At 37.5% G+C, this 17895-nt stretch overlaps 1 protein-coding gene across 1 annotated transcript in view; it reads left to right on the top strand.

The window, feature by feature from the left end:
* Positions 1-3221: 3221 nt before the first annotated feature.
* The window catches only part of AP4E1 (adaptor related protein complex 4 subunit epsilon 1), a 57132-nt gene continuing 42458 nt past the window's right edge, over positions 3222-17895 (top strand). Inside the window, exons 1-6 of the mRNA XM_054565430.1 lie at positions 3222-3448; positions 5420-5491; positions 7555-7678; positions 12937-13010; positions 14081-14202; positions 16491-16650. Of these exons, the coding sequence (XP_054421405.1) occupies positions 3299-3448; positions 5420-5491; positions 7555-7678; positions 12937-13010; positions 14081-14202; positions 16491-16650 (702 nt within the window). The 5' untranslated portion in view covers positions 3222-3298. The remainder of the gene's footprint in view (positions 3449-5419; positions 5492-7554; positions 7679-12936; positions 13011-14080; positions 14203-16490; positions 16651-17895) is intronic.

Here is a 17895-nt window from a genome sequence, read left to right as displayed (position 1 = left end):
ATTTCAAAATACCTAATCTCACATCTGCACAAGTTTTACTTTAAGAGTTAACATTCACAAATCTAAGGATTAGGATGTAGATTTACCTTTGAGAGCCATTATCAACCTACCACGGGGTTGTTATTTTGTTTTAAGTTAATGCAGAAAACCTGGTCTCACACAGACACTGTAGTTCAGGAAAAGTATTCTAATAGCCTTTTCAAATAATTGTGAATATTCTTCTTTGATACAACACCACAACTCGACAATAAGCCATTTCTTAAAGATTCGTTGCAATGTAGAATTTGAAAACATCAGTGAACTTTTGGTAGTGGATTATATTAAAATCATTGGTGTGTATTGCACTTTCAATGGATAGTCAGTCCATGCATAATTTTATAACATACATTGATCATTTGGAATATATATTCATTCACTGAGTTATACAGATCTTCCAAATGTTGATACATTTAATTATACCTTATAAAACAATAACATTCACTAATACCACCACCAATCTTATCAGAACAGTTCTTGCATATTGGGAAATTATCAAATTCCTGGTGGTAGATACACATTTTCCAAAATTCTAATTTTCATGTGAAAGCTTGAATTTTATCAGTGGCAACACATACTGTCATTTATTTTTCTTGAAGTGACAGATTGGCTGTCCATTTTCAAGATAACCACTGTTAGTTAATCATTATTTCAACAGAAAATTGTGTTCCAGGAAGAAAAGTGGTTAGTTCAGCTTTCAAGTCAAACTGCACAAGTACTTTTCCTTGAAAAACGTTTGTTGTGCATCAGAACTGCTTTATGTGTTCTTTCCATTTTGTCACACACAATTTTAAGATAAATGTAATCAAGGACTGAGATTTAATAAAATTAAGAAATCTTACTGTTTCATTAAAGACACTCTTAAATGAACCTGGATTTGAAAAAAAAAAAAAGTGTGTGTGGTGGTAAAGAGCACATTTTGGAGACTCTGCCTTGATTTGTGTCAAGGTGCCCGCAGTTTTTATGCCATTAGGGCAAATGGCGTAGTTGTTCCAGGATAAGCTAGGAGATTAAAAAAAAGATATTGTTCCATGGCTTATTTCCTCACCCCTGTGTTTAGTGCCAAGCGTTTATATGAAAGATCTTCAAGTCTTAGTTGGTGCTGACACTGAACAGATACAAACAAAGCAACATGTCTAGCTAAATCTACAATTATCTAATTGTCCCTCTGAAAGGCAGTATAAATCTGCAGATGAGATGGTAACAGTCTTTGCCTTCGAAGCTGATTTTCCAACGTGTTGAGTTACTGCATCTTTGGAAAGTAGCACTGCCATGATTTCTTTGATTTTTTCACATAGCAGGCATTCACTGGTCATGCACAGGCTTTAGCAGTGTCTCAGCCATTGCATGCCTTTCTCTAGCCAGTGCGATTCAATCATTTAATGGGTAAGATGCTGCAGTGGGTTTTTCATTTCTAGTTTGAAAAGTTGCAACAAAAAAGCTTCAGCTTTTAAAGATCTTATCATGTTTAAAATGTTAAATTCTCTTTCCTTTAAACTGAGGTCTCCAAAGGATGCCTCAACTTAATTGGCACCAAAATAGTATTTGAAAATATTCTGTTGAATAAGACAAGATAAGGTAAATTATTAATTCTCCAACGCCAAGGAAAAGAAAGATGCTTTTGTTACGCTTTCCTTACTTATTTGCAGTTTCACCCAGATTCTTCTCTTTATCCAAATGAGAGAATCCTTCTGATACTGATGTCAATATCATCTTTTTCAGCATTTTTAGATGTGGGAGGGCTCAGAAAGCAAGTCTTCTAACCTTTCTTTTGCAAGCGAATGAAAAACCCTAAAATTAAAAAAAAATCATAAACAAAATTTTATTTTAGAGTAAAATGTTAATGCCTAAAAAAATAAGTTTTAGAAAACAATTTAAATATTTAGAAAAGTTATCAATAAATTTAAAAATATTCTCGCAAAACAAGTCAACAAAACAGACTTTTTTCTTGTGTTTCTGTATAGGTACAAGGACGACCATTTGTTGGAAGATTAATAAGGTTACACAGATTAAGTATAAGTGGAGATAGCTCATAAGAACACACTAAAAAGATAAAAAGAACACACTAGAAGTACTGAAGACAAATTGAGTTAATCTCTGAAAATGCACATATGTACATTCTAAACCTTAGAATAGAAAACACAACAGTACTCAAAGCACACATTTCACCTGACAATAGAGTGATTGTATGTTATCTATTCTCTTGAAAACTTCTCTGGACACTTTCGAGAGGATGAGTAAAAACAATAACATTTAAGTAACAGGAAAGTAGCTTCGACTTCGTGGGTCCCCGGGAAGGTTCTCAGAAACCCTCGGAAGCCATCAGACCACATTTTGAGAACCATTGTGCTAGATTCTGTGGAAACTGGGGTAGAAGCAGTAGATACCCTCTCCATAGGAAGGTAAGTATTTCTGCCGAGGCGCCGTGATGAGAGGATAGGACAGGGACACCCATTCTTCCGTGTCTGCTGGGCCAGGTCGTTGGTTCCAGGAGAGGGACCTTTAAACTGCTCCCCGCTGAGTAGGAGCCCGCTGGGGGCGGGGGCTGGCCGCGCGACCGCTTCCCTCCCTGGATCCTTCCCAAATCCCAAGAGAAAAGGGTAGATGAGCAGCGACAGCGGCCACAAGTCGCCCCTACCCGGCGAGCTTTGAACCCGGCAGGATGGACCGGCAAGACGGACTGGCAGGACAGCCGCGCTGTCTGTCACTCAACGGCACCAGGTTCCTGGCACCGCGTGGACGTGGGCAGCGAGCGGCGCGGGGGGACCGCATCGCTCCGATCCTCCGAGGTGTGGCGGAGGGAGGCGGTATATTGGTCGTGGTCCCTCAGACAAGTGAGCGGTGGCCCAACGGGGGACAGAAATAGGCACTTCCCGACACGGTCTCGGGCAGCGCAGAAGCGGCTAAATGGACAGGGAAACTTTGGAGGAGGAAGTGTAAGTGGGATGGGTTCGAACGGCTCCCTCAGGAGGACTGACTGACAGTTGTGCGGGTTGCCATCGAAACCGGTCTTGTCCCATCCTTCTGTTCTTTCTCCGGAGGTCCACCTCGCGCCGGTTGTGGAAGCTGCCTTTCCCACCACCGCGGACTCTTGCGCCCTCCTGCGGTCTTTATGGAGAACTACACTGTGCCTGTCCTTGCGGGACACGAATAAAGATTTCTTCAATCAAACAGGAAGTGCCTACGGAGGCCGGGCAGGCGGCGGGGCAACGGCCGGGCATGAAGCTGGACGGCGGTAGCAGCGCGGGCGCTGGTGGCGGCGATGAGCGACATAGTGGAGAAGACGCTGACGGCGCTGCCTGGACTCTTCCTGCAGAACCAGGGTGGTGGCGGGCCCACGGTTGCCAGGGCGTCCTTCTCCTCGCGGCTGGGCGGCCTCATCCGTGGCATCACCGCGCTCACGTCCAAGCACGTAAGTGCCGGCCAGCCGGAGGATCGGGGACGCCCGGGGAGGCCCCCGCGCTGGGAGGCCCTGGTCCGGCCGCGAGCCTACGGTGCTGGCCGTATGGCGGGGCTCCGGGGCCGCCTGTGTGTCGTCCCGTCTTTGCGTCTGTGTGGAAGCGACGCTTTCCTTCCCTGATTGACAACTGGGAGGCCGGGTTTCCACAGTTGGCCCTGACACTGACCCCAGTGATCTGCGGGCTGGTCTCCCTAACTTGTGAACCTCCATTATTTCCTGAGCGTTGAAGTGGGAAGGTACCAATACAAAGTTCATAGGTTGTTTTGAGGATTAGATTTCCCACGTCAAGCGTGGGAAAATACAGGCTCCATGGAAGTGTCAGCATTCACCTCTACAAAGTTTCTTTCCTTACTCAGTTTCTGTCTCTCCCTCAGTTCTTTAAACTGCTAAATGTCACACACCGGACCAGACCCTGCCCTTTGCACCTGTTGTGGAATATCTTCAGGGAGTTTAAGGTTTTTAGTTACACCAGTGGGTAGGGCAAAGAAAAAAGCGTAAGTCTTCAAAATGTAAAATTTGCAGAATAAGCCACTGCCTCGATGGGCTTTGAAAATGAGCAGTTATTTCACAAGTTATTAAGTTCCCACAAGTTATTAAAACCTGCAGAAGTACGGCTTTTGGTAGCTGCACAGATTGTATAAGATACTAATTCAAAACGTTAAGGAAATTATATCTTTAAAAAAACATGTTATGTCACAATTTGTTCAGAAGATACTTATGGAAGAAGGTGTTACACACTGAGGAAATAGAAAAACGCATTTTCTTTTCCCAAGGAATTAGTCACTCTCCTTGGGCTTGAGACAAGTATAAGCGATATACAATCAAATATGTTCCAGGAGAGAAGAGAGAAGGTTTTTCTTCACAGTGCTCTAAGTGTTTAAAATATTCTTTTTAAACTGAGATAAGATGATGCTGTACTGGGGTGGGTTTGCTTCATATTCGAAATTCATTATTTATGGGCTTAATATTGTTTGTCTTAATGTTTTGTCCTTTGCTAATTTTTATGAGATGATAAATGAAATTAAAAACATATTTTTGGTTTCAAATTGCAGTTTAAAACTGTACTTAAGGTACCTGCATATGGCATTACTTTACCAATAGTTCTTGATTAGCCACCTAATGGACATCTGCTAATTCAATGTGTAGTTTCACGATAGCGTTATATTAGCCAAAAATGAGGCCAGTTTGCAAGTGCTTTTAAGGAGGTAAAATCCAGTGCATAGCAGAAGTGACCGCACTGGTGTATTAATTGTGTGTTAGACAGAGATGGGAAGTGAGGGCAAGGATGTAAGGAATGACTTCTGTTTCTGCATTCTTACCCTATTTCTCTATTCCATGAAGACTTTTTAATTTAAGGGAAACATGTGAGAACCTTATTGTGAGCCAGTGTATGAAGAATTTCTTTTCTTTTTTCCCACCATTAATTTTTAAAAAACATTTCTGCTAAAATGTCTTTAAGGATACAGTAACTGAGTGAAAAAAAGGAAGGTGGGTTTGACTGGAAACATTTATTCCTCCCAGTGATGATTCTGAGGATTGGAGAAATGCCTTTAGGCAAATCTTAGCACATAATTTTTATAACTCTCCTTTAAAATAATGTTTCTTGTATTAAAATGTTATAAATTATATTTTTATTTTTTAAAAATAATTAAATGTCAATATTATTTGTTTTAAGCTATAATTGACAGCAGGAAGCATTTTTATTCACAAAAAAAGATGAAAAATGTCTCTTGCTTTCATGGGTCACATAACCTGTTTGGGTTATTCAGTTTCTGTGTATGATGACAGCTTAGCAAGTTAATAGTGCTTATCTTTGTGGCTTTTCAGATGAACTTGATTTTTAAAAATTTTATTGTTGTGTTATTCAGGTAAAATACTGTTATAAAGACAGCGGTTCATGCATTTAAATATTTTCACTTTCAGGAAGAAGAGAAATTAATCCAGCAGGAGTTGAGTAATCTGAAAGCAACTGTTTCTGCTCCTACAACAACACTGGTAAGTTTGCATAGTCAGTGCCAAGCACATTTGGAGTTTGAAACCTGGTCCACTGTGGACTCCACAGGCATATCTAATTGATATCTTGCTAAAATTTAATTTATCATCACAATCAGTTATGGATGGTAGCAAGTCAGATACTAACTTTAGCCTTCTATTATTTACTGGTTGCACCAAGCCCAAGACTTGCTTGGCTGATGTCAACTTAGTGCCAACATGATGATAATTACATAAATGTGGCAATACTCCTGGGACCCCAGTGCTGTTTTAATGTCATGCACTGGGAAAAGGTGAGTATATATCGTTTAAAATAATATCTTCACCCTGGCCAGGTGGCTCAGTTAATTGGAGCATCATCCCATACACCAAAAGGCTGAGAGTTCGATTCCTGTTCTGGGCGCATATGGGAGATAACCCGTCAATGTTTCTTGCTCACATTAATCTTTCTCTCTTTCTCTCTCTCCCTTTTCCTGTCTCTCTAAAAAAAAATATGTGTGTTTATTTATATATATATATATATATATATAAAAATAAATAAAAAATAAAAAATCAGTAAACATTCTCAGGTGAGGATTTAAAAAAAATGGCCTCAGACCCAAATTGATGTATTGTAGACCTCATTTTACTGTTATACATATTGGAGTATAGGTTGACTGACTGACAAAGTAAAAAAAAAGAATATTTTTCTTGCTGTAAAATTTGTAGGACTGTTCCTATGTAGTTAGATTAAGACCTAGGTTTTCTGTATTTTTTCTTTCCTAACTTTAATGAGATTTCACATAATAAAATTTTTCCAAGCAATATTTATTCAGCAAAGGTTTCATGAGTGGCTTCCGTGTGTAGGTCATTGTGCAAATGTTCTCGCTCTTCCTCTAATAAAAATGTTGGGCAATCAGTTTCCATGAGTACATGCATGTACATGTATAACACTTGTAAAAATTGAGGGAATCTATGTATTTCCTATTATATGTGGACAAATGAAAATCAAAGCATAACCATATATCTATGTGTATATATGTATGTATGTTTGTGTGTACATATGTGCATGTCTGTGTGTATATGTAAAAAATTATTGTGCTCCATGGTACTTGATAGAAATGTTAAGCGGCAAGTGTGGCTCAGTTGGTTGGAGCATCGCCCTGAACACCAAAAGGTTGTGGGTTTCATTCCCGGTCAGGGCACGTGTCTAGGTTGCAGGTTTGACCCCAGTCGGGGAGCCTACAAGAGGGAACCAGTTGATGTTTCTCTCCCTCCCCCCGCTTTCTTCCTCTTCTAAATGAAGAAGTGTCCTTGGGTGAGGATAATAAAATTAAATTAACTTTTCCTGTGTAAAAAAAAAATGTTAGGCAGAAATAGTTTCCCTCTTTTTACTTTGTTAGATTTCTGTTTTCTGTACTTGGCATCAATAAATATAATTTCTCTTGCTACTGGGTGTAAACCTGGTGAGAGCAGAGCTAAGATAAGAGAAGTTAGGAAGGAAAAATTATGGCCATGAAACTCTGGACATGCTTTACAGAGTAATCTGTCCCTGAGGTGGTCATGAAGAGATTGGTTAAGTTTGTTGAAGAATTGTAAAGAGAACTGTAATGGTGAATGTACTCCTAAAAATAAGAGAATAGCAATGTATGTACTATAATTTTAAGTTCATAATGACTTTTCAGAAACTCTGAGATAAATGTTACAAAATCAGTGTTGATACTTAATGGCTTAAATGAACGCTTTCATTCGTAATTGATAGAGGAGCCTTTTGAAGGGGGACTTCCAAGATCTTGTTCTATAAACTTGTTTTCTCAGTATTTAGTAGTTTTAACGTGCTAATGAATTTGAATTAACTTATATTACTTTAAATACAAGTGACCTGAATTAAATCTTATTCCCCCAAGATTTTCCTATGGTTTCCTTTTAAATGTGTGTGTGTGTGTGTGTGTGTGTGTGTGTGTGTGTTTATTTATTTATTTTCAATGCCAGAATTAAATGATTCTTCTGTTAAATGATTACAATGTAATAAAAAAAATCAAAACATTCCATTTATTTATACAGTTACTGGATATTTTACCTTTCAGAAAATGATGAAGGAATGTATGGTGAGACTTATATATTGTGAAATGCTTGGATATGATGCTTCCTTTGGTTACATACATGCAATCAAGTTGGCACAACAAGGAAACCTTTTAGAAAAAAGAGTAGGTATGTATGTATTTAAGACTTATTGTTGTCCTTAAAGTTCCAGCTACTATATAAAATGAATTATGGTGGGTATAGTATGTTTCTAGAACATTGCCTTGTAGTTTCCAAAGCTTTAAAAAGGTAACAGTACTTCAAAAACTCAAAGCTTATAAATAAAGTCAGTTTCCTGATTCATAGAGAAGATTAAAGTTATAGAGAAGATTATAAATCGCCTGCTCCTGTGATGATGGTTGGATGACTATATATATTTGTCAAAACTCATTAAACTGTATATCTAAAAATGGGTGAGTCCCAAGGTGTGGCTCAGTTAATAGGGCATTGCCCTGCAAAGCCGGGGATCACTAGGTCAATTCCTGATGGGGGCACTTGCCTAAGTTGTGGGTTCAGTTCCCAGTTGGAGCATGAGTGATGTTTCTCACATTGATGTTTCTCTCCTTTTCTTCCTCCCTCCCTCCCCCCCTCTCTAAAAATAAATAATAAAATCTTAAAAAAAGAACAAGAAAAATGGGTGAATTTTCTTGTATGCAAATTATATATACTTCAGTTAAGCTAGTTTAAAAATGTCTAACCTCATCAATGTAATGATCAGAAAATGTGTTGGGAAACACCCTGTCTGGTTTCAGGGACTCTAGTCTCGCTGACAGGCAAGAGGGCCCCAAGACTGGAAATAACGAAGGAGGCCTTGGGAAAACAGGCTCCTGAGGAGACGAAACCTGTCCCCCTGGCAGGGGCGCAGCCCCTGCCTCCCTCACATCATCCTGCTTGGCCCTGTGATGGTTGGTTAGTCAAAGATGGGTAAGACCCTTCATGAGGAGGGATGACCTAAGACAGAAACTGCCGGTATGGGCAGCAGACAAGGACTTGGGGGACATGGAGAAAGAGCAAAAAGGCCCACAACCAGCCCCACCCCAGCTTTGATATGGCCGGAGTCCTGATTCTATCTGAAAGAAGTCTCCTTATCTCTTGGTGGCTCTGCCCCGCCCGCCTGGCTCAGGCTTTAAACAATACTAGAGGCAGGTACAGCCCTAAACTGGATCGGGTGGTTCCCATGGGGAAATCAGGCCTAGAAGTAAGTTCCTGGAAGCATGCTCTGTTCTTTCCTCAAAAGCTAGACAACCAGCTCCTACTGAGAAGGAGATTTACATTATTCATAGACCCTGACCTGAGGCAGATCTCTTGTGTTCCTCCAATTGTTATCTATGATATCTGTCTGTTTTCTATAAACATAGCCTTTTGACATTGATTGATGAGCTTTGCATCCAAACCCCTGCGCAAATGGTTCTCAATGAAAGCCTTTGGTAGGGTGGGGGGCTCGGGGGCCTTCTCTCTCCTAGAGGGAAGAGCCCTGTCCCCTCTCCTGGCAAACAGAGAAGTGTTTGGGACAACTTGTGTTTATTCCCCCATGCGTGACAACCCTGTGACAACCCTGAGGCGGGCTTTGTGGGATTCAGAGCCCCACTCCCTCCTCAGCTGGCCCCGGACAGTAACCCTCAGATACAGGAGCGCCCTGTGCGGCGCTCCCCGCAACAAAAATGTTTATAGAATAAAAACTGAAATTGACGAATAATTTTAATACTCACCTGAGGATATGTTTATTGATTTTTAGAGAGAGAGGAAGGGAGAAACATGATAGTTTGCTTCCCCTATGTATGCAGACTGGGGATCGAACCTGCAGCCTAGGTATGTGCCCTAACCAGGAATCGAACCCGCAGGCTTTTCGTGTATGCGACAGCTCTCCAACCAACTGAACCACCTGGCCAGAGCTTAACTTGAATAATTTTAAATATCCTGTCCTTAGTTTCACAAGTGTTAGCTGTGAGGATTAGATGCATCTTTTTAAAATTTTTGTTTCTGTAATCAACCTTTAGGGATATTAGGAAAAATCCTTTCAAGGACTTAAATCTTATATTCATATAGATTCAGCTTTAAATCAGAATCCCAGGAAGGAAGCATTTTAGAATAATATAGGATGAGAACATGTTGTTTATTGAAAGGAGTTGATGGTGTCATGTTGTCAGGGACCAGTATTCTTCACAAGTTATATTGACTTGTGCTGTCAGATGATGGGGTCGGGGTGGGCGATGTCTTGGCAGAGGTTCTCATACTATATGCACATGATACTTGTTGAACTTCACTCCCCCCCAAATACTCTTCCAGTTCTAGGCTTGTTGGATTCTTCCCAAGTATAATGTCTTCTGGCTTCCTGTCTCCCTTTTTTCATGTTTCAAATCAAGTTTCAACTCTTCTGTGATCATTCAGATGGCTCCTACTGTTATCTAATGGGGTCGTCTTTTCATATATTAATGTTTTAGCTCGCAAACGAATTCTGAGATCCCTAAAGGCAGGAAATTTTGACAACACTAGCTAGTCAATGAATAGATGGTTGGTGGTGTAGTTATTTTGTACAACTGTGTCTGTATTCTGCTTCTTAGAATTTCATGTAATTTTGTTTTCATTTTCAGTTTAATTTTCTTTTTAAAATATGTGAAGTGTTACATGGTTCAAAAGTTAAGACCTTTTAATTTGTATAGTGAGAGAAGTCTCATGTTCATATCTAGCCCCTGTACTCGGTTTACCTCTTACTCCATAGAAAACTATTTTTATTAGTTTCTGATTAATCTTTCTGTTGTTTCTTAAAAAAAAAAGCCAATGCATCGATATGTACACACACACTCATACACAAAAGATAGCATGTTATATAGACTCTTCTACACCTTACTTTGACATTTTCATACTTTTATACAATTTTCATTGAGTGGATGGGCATATCATAGTTTTTTCAGCCAGGTCCATATCAGTGGACATATGGTTTTAAAAATTTTTTTTTTCTTATAAATAATGTTGCAATGAATAACCTTGTACATGTGTTATTTCATAATTATGGAGGCTAATCTTAAAGGAGACTTTACAGTAATTTTTATTGAGATTCATTATCTTCCTTAAGAAAATATTGCCAACTAGAGAGACATATATCTGCAGATATCAGATATTCTCTATGTGTGCCAGTGAGTGGAAGTTGTTTTTTGTTTTTAAATGGAAGGATTTTTTAATTTTATTTATTGATTGTAGAGAGGGAGGCATTGATTTGTTGTTCCATTAATTTGTGTCTTCATTGTTGCTGCTTCTGTGTGCCCTGACTAGGGATTGAACCCTCAGTCTTGGTGTATCAGGATGATGCTCTAACCAATTGAGCTACCTGGCCAAGGCCTGGAAGTTGTTTTTTAATGATAGCATTTAAATCTTTTACATGTCTTCATTCTGATACTATTAACTCATTAACTGTCCTGAGATTAAGGCTAGTTTTGGTGCTTTCTCTAATGAAGAATGCCTTCTGATTTTTCATATTAATATTGTTAAATAAATGTTAGTACCCATTAAGTCAGGCACTATGTTAAGTGCTTTATCTAGTGAGATAGTATTTCATTTTACAGAGGAGAAAGCAGCCTAAGAAAGGTCAAGTCACTTGTCCCAGGTCATAGAGCTAATGAATGGTGGAGCCAGAAGGCGAACCCAAGTTTCTTTGAGTCAAAGCCTGTGTTCTTATGCTATATCTCACTCTTAGTCACAGCAAATATACTCTATAATCATAATTGTTATTCCTTGTTTTCCTGAAACCTTCATTTTTTTGTCACAGAATTATCTTTTTCCCTGTTTTTTCACTGTCAAAATGGGATTTTTTTTGGTAACAGATAGAATTAAGGTTTTATTGAAATCATATTTGGTTTAGTTTGTTGATCTTTTTTTTTTTTTTAAGATTTTATATATTCATTTTTAGAGAGAGGGGAAGAGAGGGAGAAAGAGAAGGAGAGAAACATCAATGTGTGGTTGTTTCTCGTGCACAGCCCCCAACCCCCATGGGGGACCTGGCCCGCAACACAGGCATGTGCCAGACTGGGAATCAAACTGGCGACCCTTTGCTTCACAGTCTGGTGCTCAGTCCACTGAGCCACACTAGCCAGGGCTAGTTTGTTGATCTGGTACTTTGATATTGGTGACTGGGGTGTGGGTGATTGATAACTTAGCTGAACAGAGTTCTTAGCAATCTGATAAGACTTAATCTCTGCTTTAATGCTTTCTAGGGTTTTTTTCATCTCTTTCTTGGCCCTGGTTAGTTCTTTTTTTCTTTCATAATTGTGGGAGTAATAGCTCTTCTCCTCTGACCTTCAGTGAAGATGTTACAGTGGGTCATGCTGCTACTTGGTTGTGTGAATAGGAACTTTCTACATTTTTTTCCCATGTTCCCCAACACACAGATAGTGTAAATGCTGGGTAATGGTGGGGATAATTAACATTAGAATCCCTAATGAAAGAATTGAGAAGAAGGAAAAACAGCGAAGGTGAGGTTCAGGGAATAGTGCCTCAAGGTAGCCTGTATGGAGAGAAAGAATAGCATGCAGGTTAAAAACATGAACTCCTACATGAACCTTGCTGGCTGGGTTTGAGTCCTGGCTCCACCATACGATAGCTGTAGACCTTGGGCAGTTGCCCTTTTGGGGCTTCATTCAAGTTGTGAGGATTAAATGAGGTGAGGCTTGTAATGTCCTTAGCTCATAGTAACTTTAACAAATGTTATCGATATGAAGGGTGATCAGAAAATGACATGAAGCATCTAAATTCCACGTACTGGCATTTGTCTTATTATTAACATATTTCCTCAATCCTAAAATGTACTTTTTTATGGTTTAATGTTACTGAAATAAAAATGCTCTTTCAAGTCAATGTATGCATTTAATGGAGTAGACAGTTTTTTTCCTAAACAACTGTTGTTCCTTCAACAGTACACTGAGAAAATAAGGTATTGTTAATATATGATTTACATCATATGGCTTGGTATTAGGTGGTAGCTCATTCAAAAGCACAACTAGCCAGTAACTCACTATTATAACAATTATAGTAGCTATTAGTTTTTGAGTAATTCTGTGTTTGGCTACAGGATAGAAAATGTTTTCATTGATTGTGTAGAGATTTGCACACATAGAAGGCATATAATCCTAATGTCATTTACAACTTTAAGTTGGTACACATAGCCTCTTTTCTGTTTTAGGTGAGTTCCGTGAAGTACAGATTCTGAAAGATTTCAGGATGAAGAGCACCTGAAATCTTTCTTACTAAAGGTTTTGAACCTCATATGTTGCAGTTGATGTTTTCATATTTACCTGCAACTGGTATCTCTGACACTTAAATTTTGGAATATATTATTGCTTCTTTTAACTTCTTGGGAAACATTATAATGAGACTTTCCCCCTCAAATTTTATAGGTTATTTGGCGGTTTCTTTATTTCTACATGAAAGTCATGAACTGTTGCTTCTCCTTGTGAATACAGTTGTAAAGGTACTGTACTGTATGTTGGTTATTATGAAATCTTAAATTATTTCTGCAGACATTTGACATTTTTCCCCAATCATATTGAATTAGGTATTTTTGGAAGAAGGTAGGCTTACAGAATGGGCTTAGGAAGATCTTTTGGATAAGTTTCTGTATCTGTAAAATGGGGATAATAATAGAACGTAACCAAATTGTGAGGGTCAGATGAAACATTATATAAAGTAGTAGTTACTGTTGCTGCTGTAACTGTTTCATTTGAAAAAGCAGTCTTAGCTTATAACAGAGCTCTCCAGACTTTCAGTTCCATGTATTTCCATGCTGTTGTCTCTTTCTCTAGGATCTATTCTAAAGGGATATAGCTGTAAACTGAATAAGTATTTTAAATTCTAATAGTCATTTTAAAGGTCACTAGAGTACAGTTGGGTAACAGAATGTACAGATAATAGAAACAATTTAATCCATGTTCACAACATTTTTTTCTGTTAAATTTTTAATCAAAATTGGTAATGAAGTATAATTGAACTGTTGAGCTTTTTCATGTTTATCTTGTGTGTCAGTCTTTTGATTGTGTGTGTGTGTGTAGTACTTCCTGAATTTTAAGTCATATACTCTATTAAGGTTACTATTAGCTTTAATTTTTCCAAACTTTCAAAAACATATTTTCAGTTTCTGTTAGAATGATTTATAACATTTGTACATATATAAGTACGTAGGAAAGCATGCATTTTATTGTATGTATTTGAGAATTATTTCCTTTTAAAGGTCCACACATAATATTGATTAACAGGAAAAATTCATAAAATTGGTTTGTTATACTAGTTTAGAAAAGTTTTAAAAGCTATGACAAAGGAGACTGCTCTGGCCAGTGTCAGCAAAGAAATACAGTTTCCTTTTGGATCAGTTGATTTCTGGCTGTTTATCTGTTGACTCTGGTAAGGCAAATGAAGCAGGGATATCCCTATAAAATAAAGTTAGTAGAAAACTGTTAAGTATGTGGGACCATTGCAGTGTTGAGCTTACTACCCCTAATTTTGAAATTTGCACTGAATATTTTCTTTGCTTTATAATTATGTTAGGACTTGCAGAGCACTAACCTAGTGGAAGTATGTATGGCACTTACTATTGTCAGCCAGATTTTCCCTCGAGAAATGATTCCAGCTGTTCTTCCATTAATAGAAGATAAACTTCAACATTCTAAGTAAGTAAATTCTTTTTGGATAGGTGTATTATAGACTGTATATTTCAAAACAAATATTTATACACAAAATTCATTATAACTAAATGCTACCAAGATAGAAGATATTCTTTGTCAGATAAAATGCAAAAATCCCCAATAACATCATCCTTATTTTTCTGTGGGTTTAGGAAAATATTAGGCAGCTTTCTAAAGTTAAACTGAGAGACAGTGAGGAGATTAATGTCAGAAATCATTGGCTTTCCTCCCACTTCTGCCACTAACCAGTAGTGGTCCTGGTTTTTCCTGGGCTGTACGGGGTTGGTTGAAGCCATAATTCTCACAAAGTTGTTTTGAGGATAAAGTGAAATAATGGAAAACATTTGGAAATAATTCAAGTAGTATGAATGCACAGATCTTCACTGTATCGGTGATGCTTTTTTATTAAAACTGCAGCATTCAAATTCTATTTTAGAATATGTCCTAATAAACCTTAACTTGTAGTATTTTGATAATCTTATCTTGTAAGGTGCCTTAACTCCTTAATGCTTGGATTATTTTTTTCACAGTACTTGAATTATCTTGTTTTTGACCACGCCCCTTAACTTTATAACCTTTAAAGCTCAGACTTGTTACAATGTTTTGTTTATGTCAAGTCTGTATTTAGAACAAGTGATAGGTATTGCTAATTAGTTATCAGAGATAAAATATTAGCTTTTCTTAGATCATTACAGGTTGATCTGATCATAGCAGAGCATACTTTAATATGAAATTTCGATACCACCATTCTTTTGTGGTAATCATACTGACTGTGAAATTCTTCTGAGAATTGATTTTCTTTTCTTATTGCTTCCCATTTACCGTTTCAGTTTTTTTTCTCATTGCTTCCCATCTACTCTGATTTCAGATCCTAGACTCTCCTGTTTTCTACAAGTTAGAGTTTAGACTTTTGAAGCTCTGTTTCTGCAGTTATGATTATATCTAATTCCATGTTATGGAGCAAAGGGCTAAAGAGTATGGGACAGAACTACAGGTAGGCTAGTGAATGTCACAAAGGCAGTGTGAGACAGGGGTTGGATTCGACTTTGAATTTCTGGCTGTGTTTCAGCATATGCCAGGCTTAGAGCCCAAACCAGTGCTCTAGACAACTTGTGTTAGTATCTAGGTCCAGGCCTACACATTCCTGAGCCTGTTCTCAGTTTGTTTTTCCTGGCCTCATTTACCTGTTCTCTCCGAGAACCAGCACTGGTTAATACCCAAGAGCAGTACATTGAGATGCAGTTTACGGTCACCATAGTATTAATACTAATGGCAAATTTGTTGTTAATTCTTTCTATGTGAAAACAATTTCCTGTGGTGGCATAGTTTGCCTGTAAGATAGTAAGTTGCTTGTTAATGGAATTTAGCAGAAGCTAGATGACCATTGGTTAGGAATCTTATGAAAGGTATTCCTAAGTGGAACACAGAGGGTTACATTGGATAATCTCAATTTTTATATTCTCTGATTTTAAGCAACAGCAATACATAAAAATAAAAATAAATACATATTTGATATTTGCTGCTGCTGTGAGTAATGCCAGCATAGTATGAATATGCGATATATAGAGATGGTATGAGAGGGAATAACAAGAAATATATGTTCTTGGAAACTACATTAGGAACATAGCTATATAGGATAGGAACTCTATTTTTACTTCTTGTATGCTAGACATTATTTGTGCTTTCCTCTTCATTGTAATGAGGTTTTTGAAACATGAGCTGGGCAAGGAGGGGAGTAATACTGTTAATCGTGAATCCTGTACTTCCCTACCCCCTTAAAATATTTGGAGCATGCTCGCTCATGATATTAAAAAATACATACAATGCTAGAATGTTAAAGAAAGTTTTAACATTAATAAAAAGACCCTTTAATATTTCTAACTGTAATTACCCTTTACTGATCTAAACTTACTGTTGATTCTTTTCCCAGTTTCTAGAGAGATGGCTTTTAAAAATGGAATTAGGGAATCAAGGAATTTGTTTATTTTTATTGTTGGTTCTGGTTTCAGAAGTAATGTATGCTTGTTAACAAAAAATTCCATTGTTAGATAAATATATAACATGGGCAGTTAAAGTCTCTTGACATCGTACCTCCTAGAGATCCCATTTTTTTATTCTTTGGTGGATTAGAATAAAGAAATTAATAATGTATAATTTTCTTTTTTTAGATTAAGGTGATAGCTAATACAATGAAATCATGTGGCCCATAATCTTTTCAAATTAAATGCCTGACAATTCAGATGATTTGTTTAGATTTCATTTTTTATCTTTAGGGAGATAATACGAAGAAAAGCTGTTCTGGCATTATACAAATTCCATCTCATTGCTCCTAATCAAGTACAACATATCCACATTAAGTTTCGGAAAGCTCTTTGTGACAAAGATGTTGGGGTCATGGCTGCTTCCTTGCACATATACCATCGGATGATTAAGGTAAGTTGGAAATTTCAGCAGGTATTAAGTAGTTGCCATGAGAAAAATATAATTATGAAATTTAAAAAAAACCTTAGATTTTTCCATTAAATGCTTAACATTTTAAGTTTTTATTATTGACGTGTAAATAGTAATTTTTGCAACTTGTTGATAGCAGTAGTTGTAGGCACATTACAGAATTAGTCTTTTTTTTTAAATGCCTAAAATTTCTTTATGTTTCTAAAGAAACATAGACAAATGGTAGGTAGGAAGGTGATTGAAATTTGCAGATTTGTGGTTTTTCATGCAGTGACTGTCTTTTATCCAACCTCATAGGATGCATAATCCCTTATAGAAATGAGGAGAGCCCGTTGGGGTTGTGCAAAGTATAGACCACAGTGTTGATGCCATACATTGATACTGTGTTAAGAAAAGCTAGGAGGGTTGAATGGTATGGTAAAAAATTTTTCTAATGGTGGCATGGGTTTATACTAATTCAACCCCAATGTATTGCCTGAAACCCTTTTTATCAAAGTATATATTTGTGAGAGATTTCATGAGTACCTCATAATGAAATGGAATGTGCTATTGAATTCGATTTAAATTTATAGAATTGAAGGTTATCTTCACTTTTACGCATTGTGTTCCAGAATAGTATGATACAAATAGATATTTGATATTGTCTTATATTTCCTCTAATATTTACTAAACTTTGAAAGAGCTGTTATTTCCTTTCTAAAAATCTGTCCTTGATCTACTGTATAATGAAAATTACATGAAGAATCTTCATTTTGAGGAATGTGTATTTAATTTCCCCCATCCAGGAGATTAGTCAGATAGATAATCAAGGTGCACTCATTCAGAAACACAAACATATTTAAGTGTTATAGGGTAAATTAGTTTTTAGTAGACTCACTGATTTTGGAGGGCTTAAATGTTTGAGTAGTCTTGGGTGTGCTCTGTATTCTTCCACCCAGAACAAATTTAGCCCATTTATGTGAGAAATCTTTTGCAAACAAAGTTCAGAGATTGTAAACAGGTCTAAATTTTCATCAGAACTAGAGATATTACAGCCCTTTTTCAGTGTGCCCGTTCTTTTTACTTTGATTGAATTGCTGGGATTGACTATTAAAGGTTCTATATAAGACGTAATTATGAGAACTTTTGAAATGTGATTATACTGTGTGTGGGAACAAGTAGGGAATGGTGGAGGCTTTTTTGTGGGATGGTTCAGCTTTGGATCAAGTAGCCAGAGGAGTTTCATCA

Source organism: Pteronotus mesoamericanus, unplaced genomic scaffold (genome assembly GCF_021234165.1).
Source record: "Pteronotus mesoamericanus isolate MK-2021 breed Mesoamerican mustached bat unplaced genomic scaffold, CSHL_Meso_final contig_164, whole genome shotgun sequence".
Taxonomy (NCBI): Eukaryota; Metazoa; Chordata; class Mammalia; order Chiroptera; family Mormoopidae; genus Pteronotus; species Pteronotus mesoamericanus.
Note: the sequence above shows the minus strand (reverse complement) of the source record. Positions and strands in the feature narration are given on the sequence as shown.